This window comes from Charadrius vociferus, unplaced genomic scaffold (genome assembly GCF_000708025.1).
Source record: "Charadrius vociferus isolate BGI_N301 unplaced genomic scaffold, ASM70802v2 scaffold1, whole genome shotgun sequence".
In the NCBI taxonomy this organism is placed as follows: Eukaryota; Metazoa; Chordata; class Aves; order Charadriiformes; family Charadriidae; genus Charadrius; species Charadrius vociferus.
In genome coordinates this window covers 2,403,245-2,425,551 of record NW_009647680.1, presented here as the reverse complement: position 1 = coordinate 2,425,551, position 22,307 = coordinate 2,403,245, and the positions used below count along the sequence as shown (strand labels likewise).

Genomic DNA, 22,307 nt, shown 5'->3' with positions numbered 1-22,307 from the left:
TTCAAACTGAAAGAAGGGGGATTTAGAATAGACATTAGGAAAAAATATTTCACTCTGAGGGTGTTGAGACACTGGCACAGGTTGCCCAGAGAAGCTGTGGATGCCCCATCCCTGGAGGTGTTCAAGGCCAGGTTGGATGGGGCTTTAAGCAACCTGGTCTGGTGGGAGGTGTCCCTGGGCATGGCAGGGGCGTGGAACTAGATGATCTTTAAGGTCCCTTCCAGTCTAAACCATTCTATGATTCTATGAACATATTGCCAATTGAAATAGTTATGTTGTCCAAAATATCTGCTGTTATAGTTTTCTTCAACTCTAGAAATGCAGCTCTATGTGAAATAGCTCTTGAGTTAAAAATCCTTAAGTAGTACCTCAAAGGATATTGTAAGCTTTTTGAATAGATTATGTTTTAAAGTTTGTCTTTTTACGTGTACACATTAGGAAATTGGTTTGGCAGCTGCACACTTGACTTGTAATTTTGCTTGTTTCTGGGTAGCAGAAGAAAAATCCAAGTTTATTTTTGAGTTTCTAAGTTTTCTCTTGTTTGTTTGTTTGTTGTTTTTTTTTAATAAACAGAAGCCATCCTAGAAAAATGACTGTTGCCTAGAGTCCCGGTCTCTTGCTTTTAGAGCTTCCAAACAGTCAAAACTCCAGAATTAAGGAGCTGAAAAACTAAAAGCAGACTTTTGAGGAGTTGCTTCTGTTAAAAATTCTGAGTACTCTGATCTAATCTAATAAACATAATTATTTATGTTTTCAGGATGTTTTAGCAAGTTAGGCTTGTAGACCTAAATACAGTATCTGTATGTCCAAATGGTTTTGTAAGCTAAGCAAGTCTGTCCAGTAGCTTGCATACTTGAACTATTTTGTCAAAGTGCTCGATATTGCCCCGTATGGAATACACACACAAGAAAATGCTGGTTTGATACATGAGTATAAATATAATCTTATATACAGTTTCTCCCTCCACCCCGCAAGGTGAGACACATCCGCACAAATGAAGAAATGACAGAGGCACAAAAGCCTCACTGGATTAATAGGACTGAGTTTTTTGAAGACTCAGCAAAGTACCAGCAAGAGAATTGTGGCAGGAGTAAATTTCACAGAAGTATTTCACAGCGCATCGGTCCAGCTGAGCAAACTGGTAAGGCTGTATAGTATTTTTCATTATAATTTTTCTTCTCTTGCAGCTGAGATAGTTCTCTCCCATCTCCCAAGTTAATTTTTTTATATATATATATATTATTGCAACATGCTAGGGGAGTTTAAACTACAAAACTTTATTTTACAGAACAGTCTGAGAAAGTTCTATGTAGAGAACAGAAATGGACATCTTCCAAACCACCTGTGGCAAAAGTCAAGTTAGGGCTTGATTTGGAACAGCATGAACTTAGTGTTATACCAGAGGTAGACACACCGAAGAGCTGCAGCATTTCTCTTGCAGGTAAAATATACATGTATACGTAGATATAAAATATATAATAAATGCCGCTCTGCCTGAGAAATACAGACTCTTCTAAAGAGTCTTTGAGATGATTGATCGTGAAATAATAGCTGATACTGTTGCCTTGTTTTAAGGCATAATTTATATACTAGCGAAGTGAGTTATAGTTGAGAAAAGTTTATCCTGTCTGTGTTTGTCTACAAAAACATAATTGAAACAAAAATACAGCAAGAAAAGAAAATCCACCATCATTCACTCAAATTCACCAAGAAAATAAAATTGACTGTAATTCCATGGCTTAAGTTCCCTGTTGATTTTTCTCTTGGGAATGGTCTGTGTTAATAGACAATAATTGTAAAGAGAGTCATCAGAGTTGATGGAAGGTATTTAAAGGTTTTAGCTTTTGAGCATACCAAGAAAGTGAGTGTGAAATCTTTTAAGTAAGGAGTTAGTATCAAGTTTCCACAGAATTTTTTAGACCATCTTTTTTTTTATTTTTTTTTTTCCTATCACAAAACACTCTGTACAAATCTCTGAGAGCATCTACACAAAGCAAGTATTTTCTAAGTCTGTTACAGTCTGCGTGCAATGCTTTGTAATTCTCTGTAAGAAATATTGACAGGTACAACCAACTGATGTTTTTTAAATGTAAGCATTTAAATTTTTTTTTTAAGTCTCTTTGTAGCTAAAATTTAATGCCTATTTTACACAAGTTTTAATATTGCAGCAGTGTTTTTAAGAGGGCTAAGCAGAACAATCTGAGTAGGCCTGTCAGGCTGGCATTCATCTTGAGCAAAATAATGAAACAGCTGATACGGGATAGTTTTTAATTAAAGAGAAGTAATTAATGTCAGTCAACATCAGTTTATGGAGAATAATTCTTGTTGGACCAAATTGGTATTTTGATTAGACAACAAGTTTTGTTGGTGAAAGCTTTTATTGAAGAATATATTTATATTCTCAAAAGCACTTGACTTAGTGTTACACATCTTAATTTAAAAAAGATTAAAAATCAAAATACATAGCCAAAAAAAAAAAGTTTTCTGAAATATCCGGTGGAGTTCTAGAGTAGGGAATACTCATTTGCTGTGTAATCCCATTATGATCCACAGGTGATTTTTTCCTATATTATCTAACCATTTGTCACGGTAGGTAGTAAAAAGTTGATCTTGAGTTTTGATTGGACTGGGTGGCCCAAAAGGGCTGTTGTGTGGGGCAGGTTGGGGAGAAAAGAAATCTTTTAAGCCAGAGCAGAGAAGTTATATTGCCTTTGAATTTGGAAAAATTACTGAAAGTTTTCTTTCCACATGGCAAATCCACCAATTCGTTTTCTTTTTTTTTTTTTAAGAAATATTTTAGTTGAGTTAGGAATTATTTTTTGAGAAGTCAGTGTCCTGTATAATCTTTCAACCTGTATAATCCATAAGCTGTGTAATGCAAAGGATTTTACTGACTTGATACGGCTAACTTCATTAGAATGGAGCACTGTACGAATTCAGCAGGTTATTTCTGTAGAGCAGAATGTGCATCTTCATGTTTTTCATGAAGTGCAAAACACTTCATTTCTATACCTAAACCGATCACAAGTGTTTTAAATTCAGATAAAACAGGTTCTTTTAGTGGAGAATCTTCTCCCATTTCGACCACTGGGGAATTTGCATACATGAAACGTTACAGCCGTGCTTTTCATGAAGAAGGCAGTTTACCTTCGAGCATAACGAACTGCAAGGAACAAATCTCTAATGGAAGTCCAAGGCAAAATAAACAGTCAAGTAGATTATTACAAGAGGTGCTGATGATGGCTGCTGAAAATTCATATGAATCAGGTGAGGAAATCGTTGTCTTTCTAGGAATTACGTGAATACCATTCAGCACTGCTAATTTGACTGCTATTTATTTGTAGCATATGACCTGACTTGTAAAATGACACGCAGTGCTATTGAAATACTGTTTAATTTTAAGTGTAAAAAAGGGTGTTTCAATAACCATGTGTCTTAGAATGACTCAATTTTTATCTTTTTTTGTGATCTATTAGCATTCTGGTAACAGAAGTCCACACTGCTGTAAATGTCATCGTTAGTCAGCAGTTTCTCATCCAAGGCATGTGCTTTGTATCTGTACCTTGTAGAATTGTCCGTAAAGAAACTTCTTTTGTATTACCTGATTGCCCTGCCCTTACCAGCAAAATCCCATGCACACATAGTGAATAAACTGCTGTAGAAAGCCACACGTGTCTTCCTCCTGAGGGAGGTATCTTCTGCCCAGGCTGTGGAGTGTTCAGGTTTGCAGTTCACCAGGTAGGAACCTGTTTTGAGCAGACCAGTGCCGTACCTGATTCAATACCCAGTGATTCCTTGTATTGACACAAAGGAAATTAATGCTTAAAAAGAACTCTGGAGTGTGAACATGCTAATGTAGATGTCCACTGAAAGATCCATGTATGTAAGAAATTGCTTAAAAATACAGTTGAGACAAAAAAATAGAAGGCTGAGTGTAGCCTTAGCTAAAAGAAACAACTTTGAAAGAATCGGCTGTTAGTTGTAACAGAAATAAAAATAGTGCAGTAATGTAAGGATTACTTTAATTCTGATCTTTTCTGCTTGTCTGTGAAGAGCTTTTGTTAGAGATCACACTTTTGAGGCTAGATGGTGTCCATATGTGACAAAGTTAGTGTGATTCCATAAATTAAACCAAGTTGTTTCGGCTATTAAAAAAAAAAAAAAATTGTTACGGGGTTGAAACCTACTAGGCATGTTATGGATAGCTTGACTGTATAAAAGGACAAAGGTGACTAGTCTTAGGTAAACAAAGAAAGTGGGCTGCTAAGAAGTTTTTGAAGAGATTGGACTAACAAGTGGATGTCAAGGTTTTCAATTCCTACTGTTTTTTCCCTGCCTATACACATTTAGCCCATCTCTCCAGTCTTGGAATAATTTTAACTCAAACTCTCCAGTACTTTCCGTTGCATTGTGCTTGCTTCTCTTCAAATTTCCTGCAATTTGAAGGGCAGTTTATTGTTGCTGTAATTCAGAAATGCTGTGCTGGACTTGCTGGGAACTGTTACACAAAGTCTGCAGAATTTGAAGCTTATTACAAGATGAAAGCATCTAGTGGTCCAGTGCAGTTTTCAGTATCCATCTAAAATAAATACATTACTAGAGCTGCAAAGGAGTTTTCATCAACTTTGCTGCCTTGTATGTACATCTTTACAAGCAATGCAGCTATGTAGTAAGCACCTCCTGGTTTTGCTCGAAATTTCACTGCTGCCTGAGATCTTAAGATAACTCTTCATTTCGTATGTGTTGAGACCTCCTATTCGATTCAATCAGGACTTGCTAGGGATTGAAATTGTTTTCAGTAAGTATATATAAGCTCATTTTCTTTCAACTGCTTCCTTTAATTCTCAGAATACTCTTTTTGAAATACACCTATATTTAAACTTAAATTATCACTAACGAATTTGGTCTTTTCTAACAATATTTGAAGAAAAGGCTTGTATTTTTCTGAGTAAGTTGTAGAAGCATTACTAGAGCAGCCGTTACCAAATTAATATGAAATATCTTCATGTAATGTCTTTTTACATTAGTGAGTATTATATATGAACAGTGCAATGGTTTATGTAAGAAGATTAGGAAACTTCATGTGAACATCTATATTTAATAAAAAACCCAAAAAAGCAATAAGCAAAGCTTTCTGTGATTATGTATTTAAGAGGATTGTCCTCTTGAGCAGTTTCAACAACCAAAACTGTCAACAGAATCTTTGTAATCTGAAGGCTGTGAAGCACTCTGGTACTTTTGGTAACTAGTGCAGTATCTTCAGCAAGAAAATCTACAGTCTGTGTTTAATAGAAAGTTTCTGAAGGGGAAATTTAAGGTGGATTTTAAGTTGTTACATGAGAGTAGCTTTCGTTATTTTCTATTTGTTTTTTTAAAAGGACTAGTGTCAAAGGCTTTACTGAGGTCCAGGTAAACAGCATCCACAGCCTTTCCCTCATCCACATGTTGTCATAGAAGGAGATCGGGTTTGTGAAGCAGGACCTGCCTTTCGTGAACTCATGCTGACTGGGCCTGGTCACCTGGCTGTCCTGCATGCGCCACGTGGTGGCACTCAGGATGATCTGTTCCATAGCTTTTCCCTGGCACCAAGGTCAGACTGACAGGCCTGCATCCTCCCCCCAGCCCTTCTTGTGGATGGGCGTCACATTTGCTAACCTCCAGTCGACTGGGACCTGCCTGGTTAGCAAGGACTGCTGATAAGTGATGGAAAGATGATTGTAGTTCAGTCTTTTATCTTTCAAATCGCACCCTAAAATAATTGCTGCTATTTTAGCAATTTCTGTTGAGGAAAAAAAAAAAAGGCATTCTGGATGTTACAGACTCAATTTTTAAATACAAATTCTTTGTCACAGTGTGGTGGCCAGAAGGTTAAAACATGAAAGTCCCATGTTGATGTCAGGAAGCTGTGAGGAGTTGCACTAGGAGAGAAGAATAAAAACCCTTCCTTTATGAGTCACCAAATACAGTTTTTAAAGGATATTAATGTAATAAAGTCATGAGATGTGAGCATGTTGTATTTTTAATTAAGTAATTTGGTTTATAGCATGAAATTGCTACTGTTCATCCCTTGTATTAATATTACAAGAACAGTGCAGGTTATTACAGTATAGTAATGAAACATTTGTAGCATAGCTCTCCATAGAATTTATGGACAAGGGAGTATTAAAATGCTTGAATCTCGTCTCATATGTATCCTAAATTACTACCTGTCACTCTGATACCCTTTAGAAAATACAATCTTTTCTTTCAGAAAAATATCTAATCTTGATGTAAAAGTATTGGGAAATGGAGAATTCTTTAGTAGCTTGTTCCAGCATTTAACTTTTTATCAAATAAGAAAATAAATGGTCTGTTTCCAGTTTCTGAATGTCTGACAGCCATTTGTAGCCACTGCTTCTTGTTACTACTTTCTTTGAGTTTAGAATTTTTTTGTGCTCTGTGTTTTTCCTCCTATGGAGATATTTAAATACCAAGAAATGATTGCAGTTTTCATGCTGATTCCAGGAATTTTCTTCAAGGCCTTGCTCATTTTCAGGATCCTCTGTCTCCTATATTCTGCTCCAGAGAAGAGCAGCGGACTTCAGCAGGGTATCTAGACTAGACTCAGTCACACTACTGCCATGTCCAACCAAGGAGCTTGTTGCCGCCTTGCTGTTCTTAAACCTTAGAAGTTCTCTCTCCTGTGAACCTGAAGACCTTTGTCACGTACTTGTAGAAAAGGAATCAGAAACCAGTGTTCTGTGCTCTTAGATTTAGAATTTTACCTATATTGGAACAGTGTTGTTCAACAGACCCAGCTTTGCAGGAGGTTGAGGTAATTCTTACTGTTGCAGTGCTGCTGTGTTTGGGTTTTTTTACCATTCTTGATATTATTTGCAAATTCTATTGCCAATGGCTGTGTTTGTGTACCGATCAAAATGTCATAAATGGTCAGCATCAAGCCTGCTAGAAGTTTCTGGAGAATTTGAGTGTGGCAGGAAACGAAGCCATTTGAGAATTTCTTTACCCTTTATTTTGAAATCAGTCAGTTAACATTTAATGTAATAAACTTTTCTTAAATCATTTACTATGTTAGCTTCTCTTTTAATCCAAATAAATAGATGTATTTCCTTTCATGGCTTGTACTTTCTCCTAGAAGAGTACTGAATGATAGTGGCTACAGGAAACCTTAGATTATTTTTTTTCCCTCTCCCTGGAGTAAGTTTCAAAATGTTTCATATTGATTGAGATACATAAGTATCACATCAATAGATACTTCACTGGTATTGCCTGACAGAGGAAACCTGTCCCCCCTTTTTTGTGTAGTTGGAAAAACAGAACAGCTGGATTCCACCTTCCAGTAAGAAACTGAGTTTCAGTTTATACAAGGTACAACCCAGTGTTAGGGTTCACAAAATGTTAGGACATCTGCCTAAGTATAGAGCCTTGCAAATACTGGGGTGTTGAAACATCTCTGTCACTTGCAGCTGTTGTAGAATTGGGAGAAAACATACCTACTTCATTTCTGCTGCTTAATTTCAGTTTGATAACCAGCAGGTCTTTCTTGAAAATTATTATTGGAAATAAGAATACTTATTTTAGAGTAGTTTGTTGGCAATTAATTTGCAGTCAGAATTTTCAAACTTTGAAGGTGCTTGTCAGCACTGAATACAGAAATTGCATTTTTGTTGTGCTGCTACGGTACTTATTTTGCACAGCTACTAATCTTACTTATTTTTATGTGTAAGAACGTTATGGCAAAGGTGATTTAGTTCTGTGGTAGTAGTCATGCTATAGTTAAGTAATTCAGTGTTTCTGATTTCTCTGATCTACTTAGAATGTCTGCTTTTCTTTGTAATCATTGTAATGGTAGAGGGCAAAAGACTTCCCCCCACTCCAATTAAATGATTGTAGTAAGAAAAAAAGCCATGTTTCATTCTGCAACACCAAACTATGAATTTCTAGCTCTTCCTGCATGCTCTGCGGAGAGCAGTCATGCTAGTTAGGAAGTTTAGGAAGGCTGGTCAAGGAGAACCGCTGGTTACCAATTAAATTGGTGGTACAGTGGAGCAGAAAGTATGTTGTAAGTGAGAAGAAAGTGGTAAGGATGAGCAAAATCAGTGCCCTAACAGTGAGGACAGCAGCAGCAGAATGTTACTGCCATCTGGTGTTCAAAAAAACATTTGCTAACTATGAACTCAAAAGTTGCTTTCTGTTCCTTATTGCTTCTATTACATTTGTATTCAGCCCAGTCCCAGGATTCTCAAGTGGCTCAAGATTCACCGGTTCTTGCTGCTGCAGTTGGAGAGGGAGTTACAACACATTCTGGACCATCATTCAGACTTGATAATACGGTTAGTCGTATCACAATCGCCATATAACATAAGTTTATTGTGTGATGAAACCTTTCTATCTCATATTATGGGGCTAAGGCTGGGTGCAGCAATATAACAAGCACCAAGAGAGGTAATCACTGTGATGAATCCAAATTCTGTTGCCCCTCTTTACTGCCAGGGCACACTGTGTGCTTACGCTCAGCTCGCTGTCTGCTGAGACTCCTGGGTCCTTTCTCACAGGGCTGCTCCCAGGCAGGCCCCAGCTCAGAGTGATGCACGGGGTTCTTCCTTCCCAGGTGCTGGACTTTGCGTTTGTTCTTGCTGAATTTCATAATATTCCTGTAGAGCCTTCACAAGGTCCTTCTAGATGTCAGCTGTGACATTTAGTGTACTGGATGGTCCTTCCAACTTTGTTATTTGCAAACTTGAATAAAGTATGATTTCGCCTCCCCTGGGTCATTACCAAAGGTGTTAAAGAGGACAAGTCCTAGGGAGGAGCCCCATTACACTCCACTTGTTCCCCACCTCCAGGTAGAGCATAACTCTTTAATCGCTGTTCTCTGAGCCTGATTATGCAGCCAGTTTTTTACCCATCTTGTCGTCCACCCATCCAGGTTGTGACATCCAAACTGGGATACAAGAATGCTGTGAGAGACAGCATCAAAAGCCTTGCCAAAATCAACATCAGTGATATCCCCTGCTTATCCCTCACCCAAAGATAACCATTGTTTTGTCAAGAGATAAAAACAGTATTTTTAAAATGCTGTGTTTAACATGTATATGTATAAATGTACATAAAATGTATGTGTTTTGTATATGTTCAATATATTTATATAAGGTGGTATGTGATGAAAAATGTAAGGAGAGGGTTTCTCAGATTTTTGTCTTTTATTTTCTTAGTGCACGACTTAGTTCAGAATTTGTTTGGGAAGAAATGTTCACATCTAATTCTTCAAAATTTGGAAGTAAAAGATCCCTCATTCTTTGTTTTGACTTTGTAGACCTTACCTCAAAATTAAGGAAGATAATATTTTAGGATATTTTGTATATCTTTAGTTTAGTTTCATAGAATTACACTTTTAAGTCAGTTTCCTGTCTGCTAGAGGCTCAATACTGCAAGTACTTGTAAAATTCCTGAGTTTTTAATGTATTGCATATATGTTCCTCTGAGATCTACAATTCTACTGAAGTGGGTCTGTGATGAGAAATAGCCAAATCTGACCACCAGAAGATAATCTTATCTTCCAGGTGTTGTGATTTATATGCAGTTCTGAGAGGCTTTAAGTGTGTGTGTGTGCGCACGTGTGTGTGTTGAGGGGAGGGGGCTGTTGGGAGTGATGTGTCTGGGACATCAGGTGTGAATGTTTTGTGCTGAGCAATGATGACTCTGTATTTGCCTGACTGTGCAAAACATGAAGGCTTCTACACTTGAACTGAGCTCCGAATGAAAATTGTGGTTTTAAAGCTTTCATTATGGACATCTGAATACACGGTAATAGCTATGTTATTTCATCCTAGGAGGTACTTTCTAAAGTAGTATCCACAAACACAGCTTCAGAGGCTTTCATGCAAGGAATACCCTGTGACTTATCTTCAACAGTTTCCACTGGAAGCTTTTTGACTAGTGACCCGTTGGATGCAAGTCCTGTAGACACTGGTAAGTGTTTGGGTTTTGTTGTTGTTCTTGTAAAAGGAAAACTCTGTATTCTTTTTATTTTCTAGCAGAATGGGTCTAACTCACTGGACGTAAGTTCTTCTGAAATGGGCTAGTGTGGAACTTCACTTAAGAACAATTAATATGTCTTACAGAGTTGAGTGTAACTAAATGTTTGTGTTCATGATTTTTTTTACTTTCATAATAACCTAGACTTACAACGCATCTGCTTTGGCAAAGTAAATTTTGAGTTTTATTAAGCAACTGTAACACTAACAGTTTTCAAGTGGCAAAATTTTTTTAAAAAAACTGATCCACAAATGATACGATGATAAAAGTTTTCTAATCAATATATATCGTAGATTGTTACAGACCTATGATTGTTGTCTTGCTGTTAAGAGAACGGTTTTGATATCTGCTTGTCACCATAGTAATTGTTAATAACGTGAAAATGTCATTTGAATGCCATATTGACTTTTAGTAGTTTTCTGGGAAATATGTGTTCATATCATTTTTACTTGCAGTCTGCCTCTTGGTCCTGTTAGCTTTCATAAATTTAAAAATAATTCCTTTGAAATATATATATAGTTGCTCCTTTATATACTGACATTATCACTTGTGAACATGGGAAGTAAGTTTGAAAGTTATTAGATAGTGACGTGGATTTATTTGCTCTAAGGCTTAATATTGTGTTAATATGACACATCTGATCTCATAAACAACATGTGTATATGAGTTATTCCATGTTTATACCTGAGTTTTTGAAGACTACAGTTTTTACAGCCTGAGGTGTCGGTGGCTAATGTTCTAAACTGCTAAGTGTTATTTTGAGTAATAAACTTCATAACTCATGACAAATCTGTGTTTTATTTTCATAAGAAAGCTACAACAAATTCTAAGATCACTTGTTTGTAGCTTTTCTTTTCTGTTGTTTTTTAGCTGTGGGAGAAAAATACCAAAGGTTTTTGGTTGCTCAGCTGCATGAATGAATTTTTCTAGTCTAGCTGTCTCTTCATAGTACACTCAGTGCTTAATGATGACCTTTTCTAACAGCTTTGTGCAATTCTTCTGTAAGCGTATAGACAAAGCTCTTTGTTTTGGTTTTGGTAGCCTTGATTCCCTCAGATTTCTTGTGTTGGTATTGGGCAATTTCTAGTTAATCATGAATAAAACTACTGCACAATGTCATAAAGATACTCAAGATCACATTAAAGGATTGACGCATATATATGTGATAGGAGGTAAAAATATGCTAGCTAGCATAAAATAACAGTACTGCTTCTTTTCGGCTTTTATTGTTTCAGTATTTCCTAAGTCTACATACTCTAAAAGTGCTAAGCTGTACTGACTACTACCTAATTAGATATTATCAACTTGAATTTGTGGAAATTTGTGGTAAGGTTTGTGGGAGCATTGACAGGAGACGATTAAAGAAACAAAACCCCGGAGCTCCTCATGAATATTTCAGGGTATTAAGCAGTGTCTTTTCAGATGACTTCATGTAAGTGGTTTATATGCAAAACGGTGAACATGTAGCTTACCATTTCAGGATTGTCTTCTGATAGTACGGAAGATCGAATTTTGAGCAAAGCAGCAAGCCACCCTTGGAACTCCTCACTGCCTTTTTCCTCACAGCAGACACAAGAGAATTTGTCTGGAGTATCTGAAACTCAGTTGCCTGAAGGAGAGATGTACCTTTATAAAGGAAGTCGGATACAGCAGATCTTGAGGAAATACACGGGAGATTTGAACTCTTACTCAGAAGACAATGCACTTTTCCAAGGTATTTGCCATTTTAAAGCATTTTTGTGCTACGCTGTCATCATGTGGAATGAGAGGTTTACTCAATGTAATGTGTTAGTCTGTCTCATTTATGTTCAGCTTACGTTTTAAAGACAGTAAGGATTGTACATGCAAGAACTTTGGTGGTTTGATGTTCTTCATGCTCTGTTTTATCTATACGTCCATATGCCGTAGTGTTAGTGCAAGAAAAAAAAAGATTGTCTAATCTGGTATCTGTCTGATCGTGGTCTAGTTTTACACAGCTTCCTGCTACTGTCGCTTGGCTGTTTTTCATCTCTGCCAATTTTATTGCTTGTTTATACATAACCTTGTCTTCAGGAAGGTAGAGACAATAATACATTATACCTTATTATTCATGTAGAGTAGCATAGTTGATGAAACACTGATTAACAGACTGATGGGAGTTCTGTGCTTTCTAGAAAAATGTAACAATTCATGAAAATAAGAAATCTTTATTAGCTATCGTGAAGATAATGCCAGTATTTTAATTGGAACCACTTCCTCCTGGAATGTTTGAATACCTAGGCTCATAGAATTATAGATTAATGTAGACCAGGAAGGATTTCAACTTGTGATTGAAATTATCCTTCCTGCTCACAGCAGAGTCAACGTAAACCGGGTAGCTTAAGGCCTTGTCCAGTCAAGTTCTGAGTATCTCCAAGGACAGAGAATCCACACTCCCCTGGGCAACATTTTTAACAACTTCTCCCCTCCCTGAATTTCCTCTGTTCCATCTTGTGTCCATTATCTCTTTTTCTTTCAGTGAGCATTTTCAAGACTGACAGTATCTTCCCTATACTGTCTCTTAGTATGCAGTATAGAGCAGAGATTTCTGTGCCTCTTCCCCCATACCCCCATGCTTTTTCTTAAGATTGAATAAACTCATTTTTTTAGCTTCTCTTTAGACGTCATGTGCTTCATCCTTCCTTTAACCTTGTGCTTGTGGCTTTTCATTGGACTTGCTCCACCGTGTCGCTGTGTGTTTTGTACTGGGAGGCCCACAGTACTTCTGACGCAGTCCCACAAATGCTGAACAGAGAGCTTATGGGCTCATCTGTTCATTAAAAAAACCACTGCATTAGTGAAGCAATTTCTTACTGCTTTTTGTATTTGCATTGTATCAGAGTGAAAGAATTAGATGCTGTAAAGGCTTTTTTTTTTTTTTTAACAAGCTAGTATTTGTATACTTGCAGAATTCTACGTGCTTTATTTACTGCATATAGAAGCAAGGTGTGATATGTCCATTGTTTGGGGGTGGGGTGGGGGTGTTTTGTTTTGGTTGGGGGCGGGGGGAGATGTGTGAGGGGACACGACACACGTGTGTGTTTGTTTTTAAGATAATCTCTTCTTATAGCTCTAGCTGCTGAACTTGATTTTCCTGAAACAGAAAGAAATGTTCCGAACTTCCATCACCAGCTCTTTCAGCCTTTGGAACCAAGTCTTGATTTTGATACTTCATCATCCTGTTCTCAATACAGAATTTCACAAGACAGTAGAGAATTTAGCAAGGTACTACAGAAAAACTCTGATGGAGAAAATACTTTGTCTTAAGATTTCTGTAAGATTTAAATGTATAATCTCTATACTGTCTTCTGTTTAGAAGAAACAATAATAGTCCTTGATATAGTTGGAATTGGAAGTCTTTTTGCTGGTTGTAGCAGAAATGTGATCTAAAAATCAAATATTACCCTTAACTTTTTATCCTTCATATTCCTCAGAAATTGAATCTTATTTAAGATTTTTTTTCTGACACTAGACTTCAAACTTTTCAACAATAAGTCAAGACATGTCTACGTTTCTGGAAGTGGCAAACTCCAGTTTGAACATACAAAGAAGCAGTCTGCCTTCTAGTCTGGATACCAACGGGGCAAACAATATTGCAGCAGAAGAAGAGTCTGTTAATGAAAACCTTACTCTGGGTATGTACAGTATAGGCAGATCGATGCTTTCCAAATCAACCCATTGTGAATGCCAATATGTGAATACCAGTTCTTAAGGTGGGATTGCTGTGTTGAACCTGGGAAAGAATTCTCCAGTTCTCTATCAGCTCTACTTTGAAATGTCTGAACTCTGCTGCTGCTCTCTCACACACGGTCTTCTCCACCACCTTTAATGGGCAGTTACTTTTTGTGAAATTCATTATTTCCTCAGCAGTTGCGACTTTTAATACAAAAGCAGACCTGCATATTCAAGTCACTGTAATGGATATTATGTTGCTTGTACAGTAATTATGATGTTATTGAAGAAATACCAACTCTGGCTGAAACTGTCAGTTTAAGTACTCTTCCAAATATTTGTTCATGCATAGCCATCATCTTGTAGGTTTGAGGAAATTAAGGAAGTTCCATAAAATGGTTAAAATGTTTTGAGGTATAGGTGGTAGAATCTCTCTGATCTTACTCACTTTTCTTTTGCGCATTGTATCCTTCAAAAAAAATTGAGTTTTCCTTTTCCACTGTTAAGTCACACCAATAGTCATTATGTATGGCATGTTGTGATATTTGATCTGATTATAGAATTGCTTTATCTATCTACAAAACAAAGGGAATGGGGAGGAAGAGAGAGGAAGGAATAAACCTTTAGATTACAATGTAGCGATTAATTTAGTAGATTAAAAGTTCGTGGTTCCATAGCAGCATTAAGTTAACTGCAGCTTATAGCATGAAAAGTATTTTTTAATGTTTTGCAGTTGAATTCAAATTAACTTAGTATTTCATGTATTCTAAAGAAAAGGATCAATCTGAAATTCCAAATGCAGCTAGTAGAAATCTCAGTATTTCTGAAGCTGTTATTTACCAAGAATACGGTGTTTCATCATTTTAAGGTGCTCCAACAGAAAGCTGAACAGTAATAGGAAACACAGCACAATATAAATAAATCTATTAGTCAAAATAATGTAAATGTTCCTCGTTAAGTATCTTTATTTGCATATATATATACATACAATTTTTGGAAACACACACTGTTCATGTTTAAAGCTCCAAGCAACTATTCTGTATATATTATATTTCTCTTTAGCTGGCAGATGCTGGTACAAAAATGCTGATACAAAAAAAAAGTGAAAAAATGCCAGAAGAGGGTTACACTTGAGACTACCTGTGGTCACAGCAAATAGGATTTAGGAAGCTCTCTTATAATTTCAAAACGTTGTATTTCTAAATTGTTTATACAAACAATCTTTGTGCTTTAAACATAACTGCAATATCTCCCCATCTCTTAAGTGTTTCTATAATCCCAAACCAATTATCCTTGTGCTTTAAAAGGGGGGGAAATAACATAAACAACAGGCTAAGCGAATAACCACTATTTAGGGTTGTCAGTTCCAGGCAGGTTGATAGGCAACTCCCTCATCTGGAGATTTTTCTAGTGTTGCCTGATGTTGCAGTGTAATTCCTCCCTTCCCGTTAAAAGCTGTTTACCAGGAGACAATATTCTTTATACACATAAAACTAGATATTTTGTTTTGTCAAAGAATGCAAAAAAAAAAAAAAATCTTTAAAGGAAACCTTTAAAGGTTCATGTGATGTATTTCTGTATGTATAAAAAGCCTGTTGATAGCATCGTGCTGGAGATGGTGTAACTGATTTTATCGAACTTAAGTCAGAGGCACATGTAAAAAAAAAAAAAAATGTAATTTTTTAAACAACCCTGGTTTTTGGCATATGCTGTACTGCTGAAATGTCTCCCCAGTAATGAAGCTGTTGATACCCGATCTTTCTCTTTTCCGAGCCTCTTCTGGGAAAAAAGTCATCTTAATTTGTGCGTGTAGATCCTAAGGGAAAGGTAATTTAGGACGCAATATTGTGACTTGTAGGAGCAGCAGTCATTGTTCCAGTTTGGATGTTTTCTTCTACTTTGAAGAGTTTCTGCCCAAGTAATGGTGTTTTGGATTTTCTTCCTGTTTTAGAGACTTTGGATGCCCAAAAGGCACTCAAAGGACTTTGGTTTACAGAGTATAAACTGTAAAATCCATTGACTTCCTGTGTAGTTATGTTAGCACCATCACAAAGTCTGTCCTTAAATATATTCTAAGCAGCAACAAAAAGTGTTGTTTCTTGAAGTTGTTTTCTGTGCAGTGAAGGAATCATTTTATGTAATGTTAATGATACGTTTGAAGAAACTTAAGCAGACCTTTTTTTAAACAAACTATTTCTTCCTATTTATGAGACTACTTGTTATACGTTACTGAAAAGTCTTATTATGGAGGGACTTTTTAAAATTGAAATTCTGTTGTGTTAGCTAGAATTTTGACTCTTGATAACTTTTGTAACAGGATCTGAAGAATCTTTTCACCCACTACAATTAGAATCTGCTGTGAGCGATCACTGTCAGAATGCTGATCAGCCGGTGGACCTTAATGCTGTGTCACAGGGATCTTTTGAACAAACCCCTGGAATTAAAAAATGGGGCAATGAGAGCCATGTTTCATCTGCCAGAGAATATGAAGAACTGACAAGAAATATGGAATGTCTTGATCTCCAATATTCAATGGAAGATCTGCGAAATGAAAGTCTGAATCCACTGGAAGAGGAAAAATCACTTTATCAGCTAAATACCACACCAGTTACAGTGGATGAAACTTTCCCTCCACACTTATTAAAAGAGACTGTGTCTTCTGAAAAATCATTTGATAAGAAGTATGCAAAGCTACCTGAAAAATCAGTCCATGTACGTGAAAAAGCTGTGGAGCTGGATTCTCAGTGCAATATGAATATAAAGGAGCCAGATCAAGGCTTTCCAGAAGTACAGAAATCTTCCAGGGTTCCCAGAGAAACCAACTTGGAAGACTCAGACATCCGTTTACAGGCTGTCGTACAACAGAATGGTTCTTTCCTGGAGAGACATGAAAAACATTCTAATTCTGTGCCCAGAAGCTCACGTTGTATTCCAGTTTGGGTGAGTAAAGCAGATTTTCAAAAGCAGTAATTTCTGCAGGCTTTTTTGTTGTGTTTTTTGTTGTTGTTGTTGCACCAAGTTATTTTAGACCTTTAATATCTGAAAGCTTGGCAAGTGTTGATTTTACAGTTCTAGTTTGACTTTTATGTTTCCTGGACTTCTGCCTTACTACTCATTCACATTTCGGATCACAGCACTGAAATAATTAGCAGTAGCTAAAATGAGCTGGAGTTCCCATGATTGTTGGAGGAGCTATAAGGTCTCTGTTGCCCCTCCCTCTCTTAGCATCAGTCGGTATAGCGTATGCACCTGCATGACATGGCATGGTTACTTAACTGGGCAGTCCCTCTCCCCATTTAGAAGAGCCTGAAGGAGGTAAACATTTTAACCAAAGCATAAGCAAACTTAAGGAAATAACTTTGATATAGCTTTTTAAAAAAAATAAGTTTGCCCTAGAACAAGTAATTTAAACTTGAGGTGAGCAGAGGAGAGGTGGAGTTTTTGTTGTTGTTTGGTTGCTTTGGGTTATTTGTTTTTGGGTTGGTTTTTTTTTTAACACTGGTATATAAAATACTTTGCATTGGATTTAGGTTCCAGAGTTTGCATACATCAAAACCTCTGGCAAAGTGCACTCTGTATTTCATTTATTGCCTGGGGGCAGATTGTCTTTCTTCTGCATGTTGAATGAGCCTCTTTCTGACAAGATAACAGCTGTTGTTGTTGCTGGGAATAGTGTTTTTCTCTATTTTTTTATTTTCACATTGATATCTTGAATAATTTGTTGTTGTTGCTGGGAATAGTGTTTTTTCTCTATTTTTTTTATTTTTCACGTTGATGTCTTGAATAATTTATTTTCTAGGAGACTGAGTCAGGGCATGGTATTATGGAAGAACCTGAACTCACTCTGATAAGCTCAAATGACATCAGTATTGCAGAATCAGACATTGAACATAGTAACCAAGAGAAAATTAAGGAGGATAAAATCAATAACCCAGCATGTGTGGATCAGCCTGAATTTAACGTGTTTACTGAGGTGAGTCTTTATTATCTAATGTAATTCTGACTTTAAGTTAGTATTAATCATAATAAGGAGAGGCCCCACTGTAGAAGTTAATACCTTGTTGCAAAGCGAGAGAATGTTAGCATTATCTGAGCTTGGTGATTGCGTGGATCATCTTGGTTTGATGTTATGTTTTCTGGACAGATCTAAAAGATCTTAAATTTGTGCTATTGCTTAAAATCACTACCTCATCATATCAGCGTAGATAAGAGTTTGGGAAGACTTTTGCTGAGAAAAGAACCATCTTGCTGGTGTTTGCAAGACTAAATTGTATCCCGTTAGTTGAAGACTTGAAGGAGAGAAGAGGGTGGGATAAAACAAAGCTACAAACTAAACAGGAAAAAAGGAACAATCCCATACCTGGCAGATGGAGCTACATCAGGCCCACACAGCACTTTGAGGCTTATGGGGAAAATATGGTCAGTTAGTCATACTGCCATGCTTAATTTGCCTATGGTATGCTTTTTGCTGTTTGCTTTTATATAGCAAAGGCCGTAAACTGTAGCGGGACTGGTTTGAAATGAGAGTATTTTGGGTGCTGAAGCAATAACGTAGAACCACATAATGTGTATCTGTTTAGATAAACAGATTAGGTGAAATCACGTTTCAATAGCAGGAGGCATCTAGAGAAGATCCTAAAATTGCCTAAGGATGGGTCTTTATAAAGTAATTGACATGTGGGTAAGGTGGAGGTTGGCAGCTGGAGACTGTGCTTCTGCAGTGGGTGTCACCTTCGAGCTGAGAAGGGGGGAAGAGCAGTGAGGGAGTGATGTGGCAGAACTAGAGAGAACAGAGGCAAAGAAGAACAAGTCTGTCAAGACAAAATTATGCAGCCCTGTATTAAGAACAAGCAGTTGAAATCTGGTGGGCAAAGGGTCTTTAATGTTTTGGGGTTTTTTTTAAGTTTTAAAATGTTTTTAGAAAGTAGCTTTTTAATACTTACAACCAAGATCTACTTCTGATGTTTTTCTTGCATCTGCTATAAAGGCAAAAGAGTATGTCTTTTATTTACATTGGGTCTATGCTACAGTACTACTTTACTCAAACTTGTGGTATGTCGTAAGCATTTCCAATCACCAATTCCTTTTGAAACAGGAGGGAGAATTTTTACCGCTAGTTCCAGATGGAGACGATGCAGCGTTCGTAAGGTCTGGTGGTTCTTCCAAAGCCCGGAGTCCCAATGGCAGTCACGTTCTGTCACCTCAAACTGCAGGTAATAATGTGTAACTTCAGTATACTGAAGTTGAGATGGAGGTCTTCGTTTATAGTGTTAAAGTCATTAATAAAACACATCTCTCCTTTGGAAAATATAGAGCCTCTTCTACTTAGGCAAGTGCGTCTTGCTCCTCTGGCTTGGTTTGTACTACGTTTGACCCAGGTTTAACGTGTGTCCTGTTGACGAGGAAGTACTGAGTTGTCTCTTCCTATACCAGGCTATCTTTCATGAAAAGTTCATGTCTGCAATGCATTGTGGGGTTTGTGTTCTAACTACTTAATTTTGAAAAATTCAGTCATGTTTTGTGGTTTGTTGTCATATAGTTTATGCACCTTCACTTGTTTTGGGTTTTGTTTTTTTTTCCTGCGAGTCCCCAAGCTCTGTAGCCAAGGAACGTCTTTTTTTATGCTTTTCTGATGACAGTGTGAAACATCAGTAAAATGTTGAAATATCTTTTGTCGACGATGAACAGCAGTAACGTGACAGACAGGAATTGACAGAACTTGACCGTGGTAGGGACTTCTCAGGTCTCCGATACGTTTTAAGGCATCAAGATGCTTTTGATGCAGTATTTATCACGGTGTTTGGCTTGGCAGACCTGCTTGGATTCCATAGGTCTGCACTGCTGCTTGGTTTGCAAGATTACTCATTGTTGGCAATGCCGTTCTCCTGGTGTGATTTACAAAAGCAGTAAAGCTCAGCGTTTTAGGAGAAATACATTGAAATGCACGACTCATTAGAGGTGATATCGCTCATTGCTGAAAGTGAGAAATATTCAGACTTCTCGTTTTCTTTCAGTGATGCTGCTGGAGTTTGCGGCTACACCAGGGAGTTTGCAAGAATCCTTTTTAAAAAGAAAGAAGAACTTCATCCAGAAGTCTCTGAAAAGAGTAGAAGAAATAAAAAATAAAGAGAGAGAAAATGAAAAGCCAGAAGCCAGACGGCTTCAGAGAGCAAAGTCTGAGAAGTTCAGCAGACAAAAGGGGTCTTGTCTTATCTCTGGTAGGTTTATCTGGGGACATCACACTAGGTATTCTTTTAGTTGCTGTTTTATATTGAAGAATAGATTTCACATTTGTTGCATCTTTGCTATTGCATACTGGGATATTCTTTAATTTGTTTTCTCAGGGATGTGGGGAGGGTCTGGCTATCTCATTAGCGTTGTAAAGGCCCTTATGGGTCCTCTTCACATTTTTGCAGTCTGCCTGCACATTTGTAGTCATAAGATGTCTATATAGCTGTTCATCAAAGAACAACCATATTAAGCGACATGATGCATCTCTAACATCTGCTAATGAGGTGCTGGAAGTTGGCTGTTGAGAACACAGCTGGCCTGAAGTGCAGGCAGCAGCCTCAGGAGTGAGACACTGAAGATTTTTTTTTTTTTTTTTTCCATGAGACGTCATCACCAGAGTCCATCCTGCTAGCCTGTTTCATTTTTTTGTAGTGTCATTTAAAAATCTCCCACGCTTTTGAGTTAGCTAGACTAGAGACTTAAGAGATGCTTGGCTTTTTTTTTCTTTCTTTTTTTTTAAAGAAAAACAAGGTGCAGTTGCCAATCAGTTGAAGAAAGTAGGAGAAGTGAAAGTGTCTTCTCCAGAGGACAGGAAGTCTGGAGAAACCAAAATGCACCAGCGTACTTCAAGGTATTGCATGAACACAAGTGGGAGAAGTTAACACACAAACTACTGGTTTTTTTGATCTAATGAAAGCTACTGGTCAGTCGGAGCAGTTTGTGATCTCCAGTTGGACCCAATTCTGCTTAATGTGGAACAGTTGGGAGAGAAACACTAGGTGTGTTTGACACAGGCACCTGCTTGGCTGGCAGCAGGAGGCACAGCTGGCAGCCTGCTCTGTGCATCATGCGAAGGCAGCTCTGCCTGTCAACACATGAAACCAGACTGAATTTGAAGCAAAGTTCACAATTGCACTTGGGCGCTTATTAGTAATATGCAGCACATACAACTCCTGAATGGGGTGTTTGTTAGATGCAGCCCAAGAGGAATTTGAAGTGATTGAGATTAACAGAGAGCTGAGTCAAAATTTCCTTTCTTAATTTCTAGCTACTGAGACCATATAAACCCTTAAGCTTGTGAACTTATTCCAGCTTTGCCACTTTTCCTCCTGACAAATTTTTTTTCCTACTCTTTCAGACAACTTTATCATCAACTTGCAGAAGTGAAAATCAGAAAGGAAGAAAAAACAAGGCAAGAAACTTATGCTAAAAACAGAGAAAAGGCAAAAGAGTTTCAGAAGGTAATAGTCTGTTACCATGTTATCTACCTGCTTAGTTGTGGTTTCACTGAGCTTCTCATCAGGCTGATTGAGACATAGCTCTGTAGTGTGAGTGCAACTGAAAGAGACCATCAAACCAGTCTCGATTTTATGTGATGCTATGGGTACATCCCTCTTAACAATTTCCTTGCCAACACTATGACTGAGCTGAAATCTTCTCTAAAAAGTGTGTCTGCCTCAGGCTGAGTTTTTCTGGTGACCTGAGGTTGAGCAAAAATCTCTTGGGTGCTCCAGCTGCTAGAAACTCTGCTTGGCAAAAGAATGGCAGGGCTTTTTGTTAGCCCAAACTTGACTGAATTTCCATCGTAAGACAGTTTGGGGGTTTGATTCTGTCCAGCTGAGCACACCTGAGCTTAAGGTTATAAAACCCTCTCTGGAGTAGGGGGTTATTAATTCTCCCTGTCCCCTTTCTGGGCCTCAGACAAGGGGAAGGAAGGAAATGTTCAACGGCCCTGACAGGCTGGAGCTGCTGCAGGGGGCCCAGGCCCAAGTGCTGCTGTAGTCTTGTGGCTTGTTTTATTTGCAGAAAATGCTGGAAAAACTACGAGCCAAGAAGACTTGGAAAGCACCATGACTGGCAGAAGACTTGGAGCAACACAGAACACTACTATACTGGTACAATCCAAGGGACCACTGAACAATGCAGACTTCATTAAGTTAATTGTGGACCCATTAGGAATCCTCAGCTTTAAGCTGTAACCAAAATTTGTGTAGCACCCTCATATTTTACTGAGATCACTACAGCTGCTTTAAACATGGCTTGTCTCACATGGAGTAGACTGACATTGTGAAAAGCCTTTCTTGATGTGCCTTAAAGGGAGATCATGTTAATTTTTGTAATACACATGTATAAAATATTTTCAAATAAAGGGTTTTTTTTAAGACTTGACAAGTCATTAATTTCTTCTGTAAGGCTGAAATCTTTCTGCTCTTTACACTATGTGATTTAAGAAGATTAGGAAGTGTGTCAAGAGTTACCTCTTAAAGCACCACTGTTACTACTTCTTAAAGTAGCTCTTCCCTCCATGTTTCCTGAGCTAAGCTGTTACACCATCAAGACCAAGATAA

At 37.6% G+C, this 22,307-nt stretch overlaps 1 protein-coding gene across 1 annotated transcript in view; it reads left to right on the top strand.

Moving 5' to 3' along the window:
* Positions 1-21,813, top strand: part of CEP295 (centrosomal protein 295kDa) — a 43,575-nt gene extending 21,762 nt beyond the window's left edge. The window contains exons 14-28 of the mRNA XM_009881242.1: positions 976-1,141; positions 1,289-1,441; positions 3,043-3,267; positions 8,227-8,333; positions 9,834-9,972; positions 11,519-11,752; positions 13,127-13,281; positions 13,529-13,691; positions 16,046-16,668; positions 17,528-17,701; positions 18,824-18,941; positions 19,743-19,946; positions 20,482-20,590; positions 21,098-21,200; positions 21,766-21,813. Of these exons, the coding sequence (XP_009879544.1) occupies positions 976-1,141; positions 1,289-1,441; positions 3,043-3,267; positions 8,227-8,333; positions 9,834-9,972; positions 11,519-11,752; positions 13,127-13,281; positions 13,529-13,691; positions 16,046-16,668; positions 17,528-17,701; positions 18,824-18,941; positions 19,743-19,946; positions 20,482-20,590; positions 21,098-21,200; positions 21,766-21,813 (2,721 nt within the window). The remainder of the gene's footprint in view (positions 1-975; positions 1,142-1,288; positions 1,442-3,042; positions 3,268-8,226; positions 8,334-9,833; positions 9,973-11,518; positions 11,753-13,126; positions 13,282-13,528; positions 13,692-16,045; positions 16,669-17,527; positions 17,702-18,823; positions 18,942-19,742; positions 19,947-20,481; positions 20,591-21,097; positions 21,201-21,765) is intronic.
* Positions 21,814-22,307: the final 494 nt, after the last annotated feature.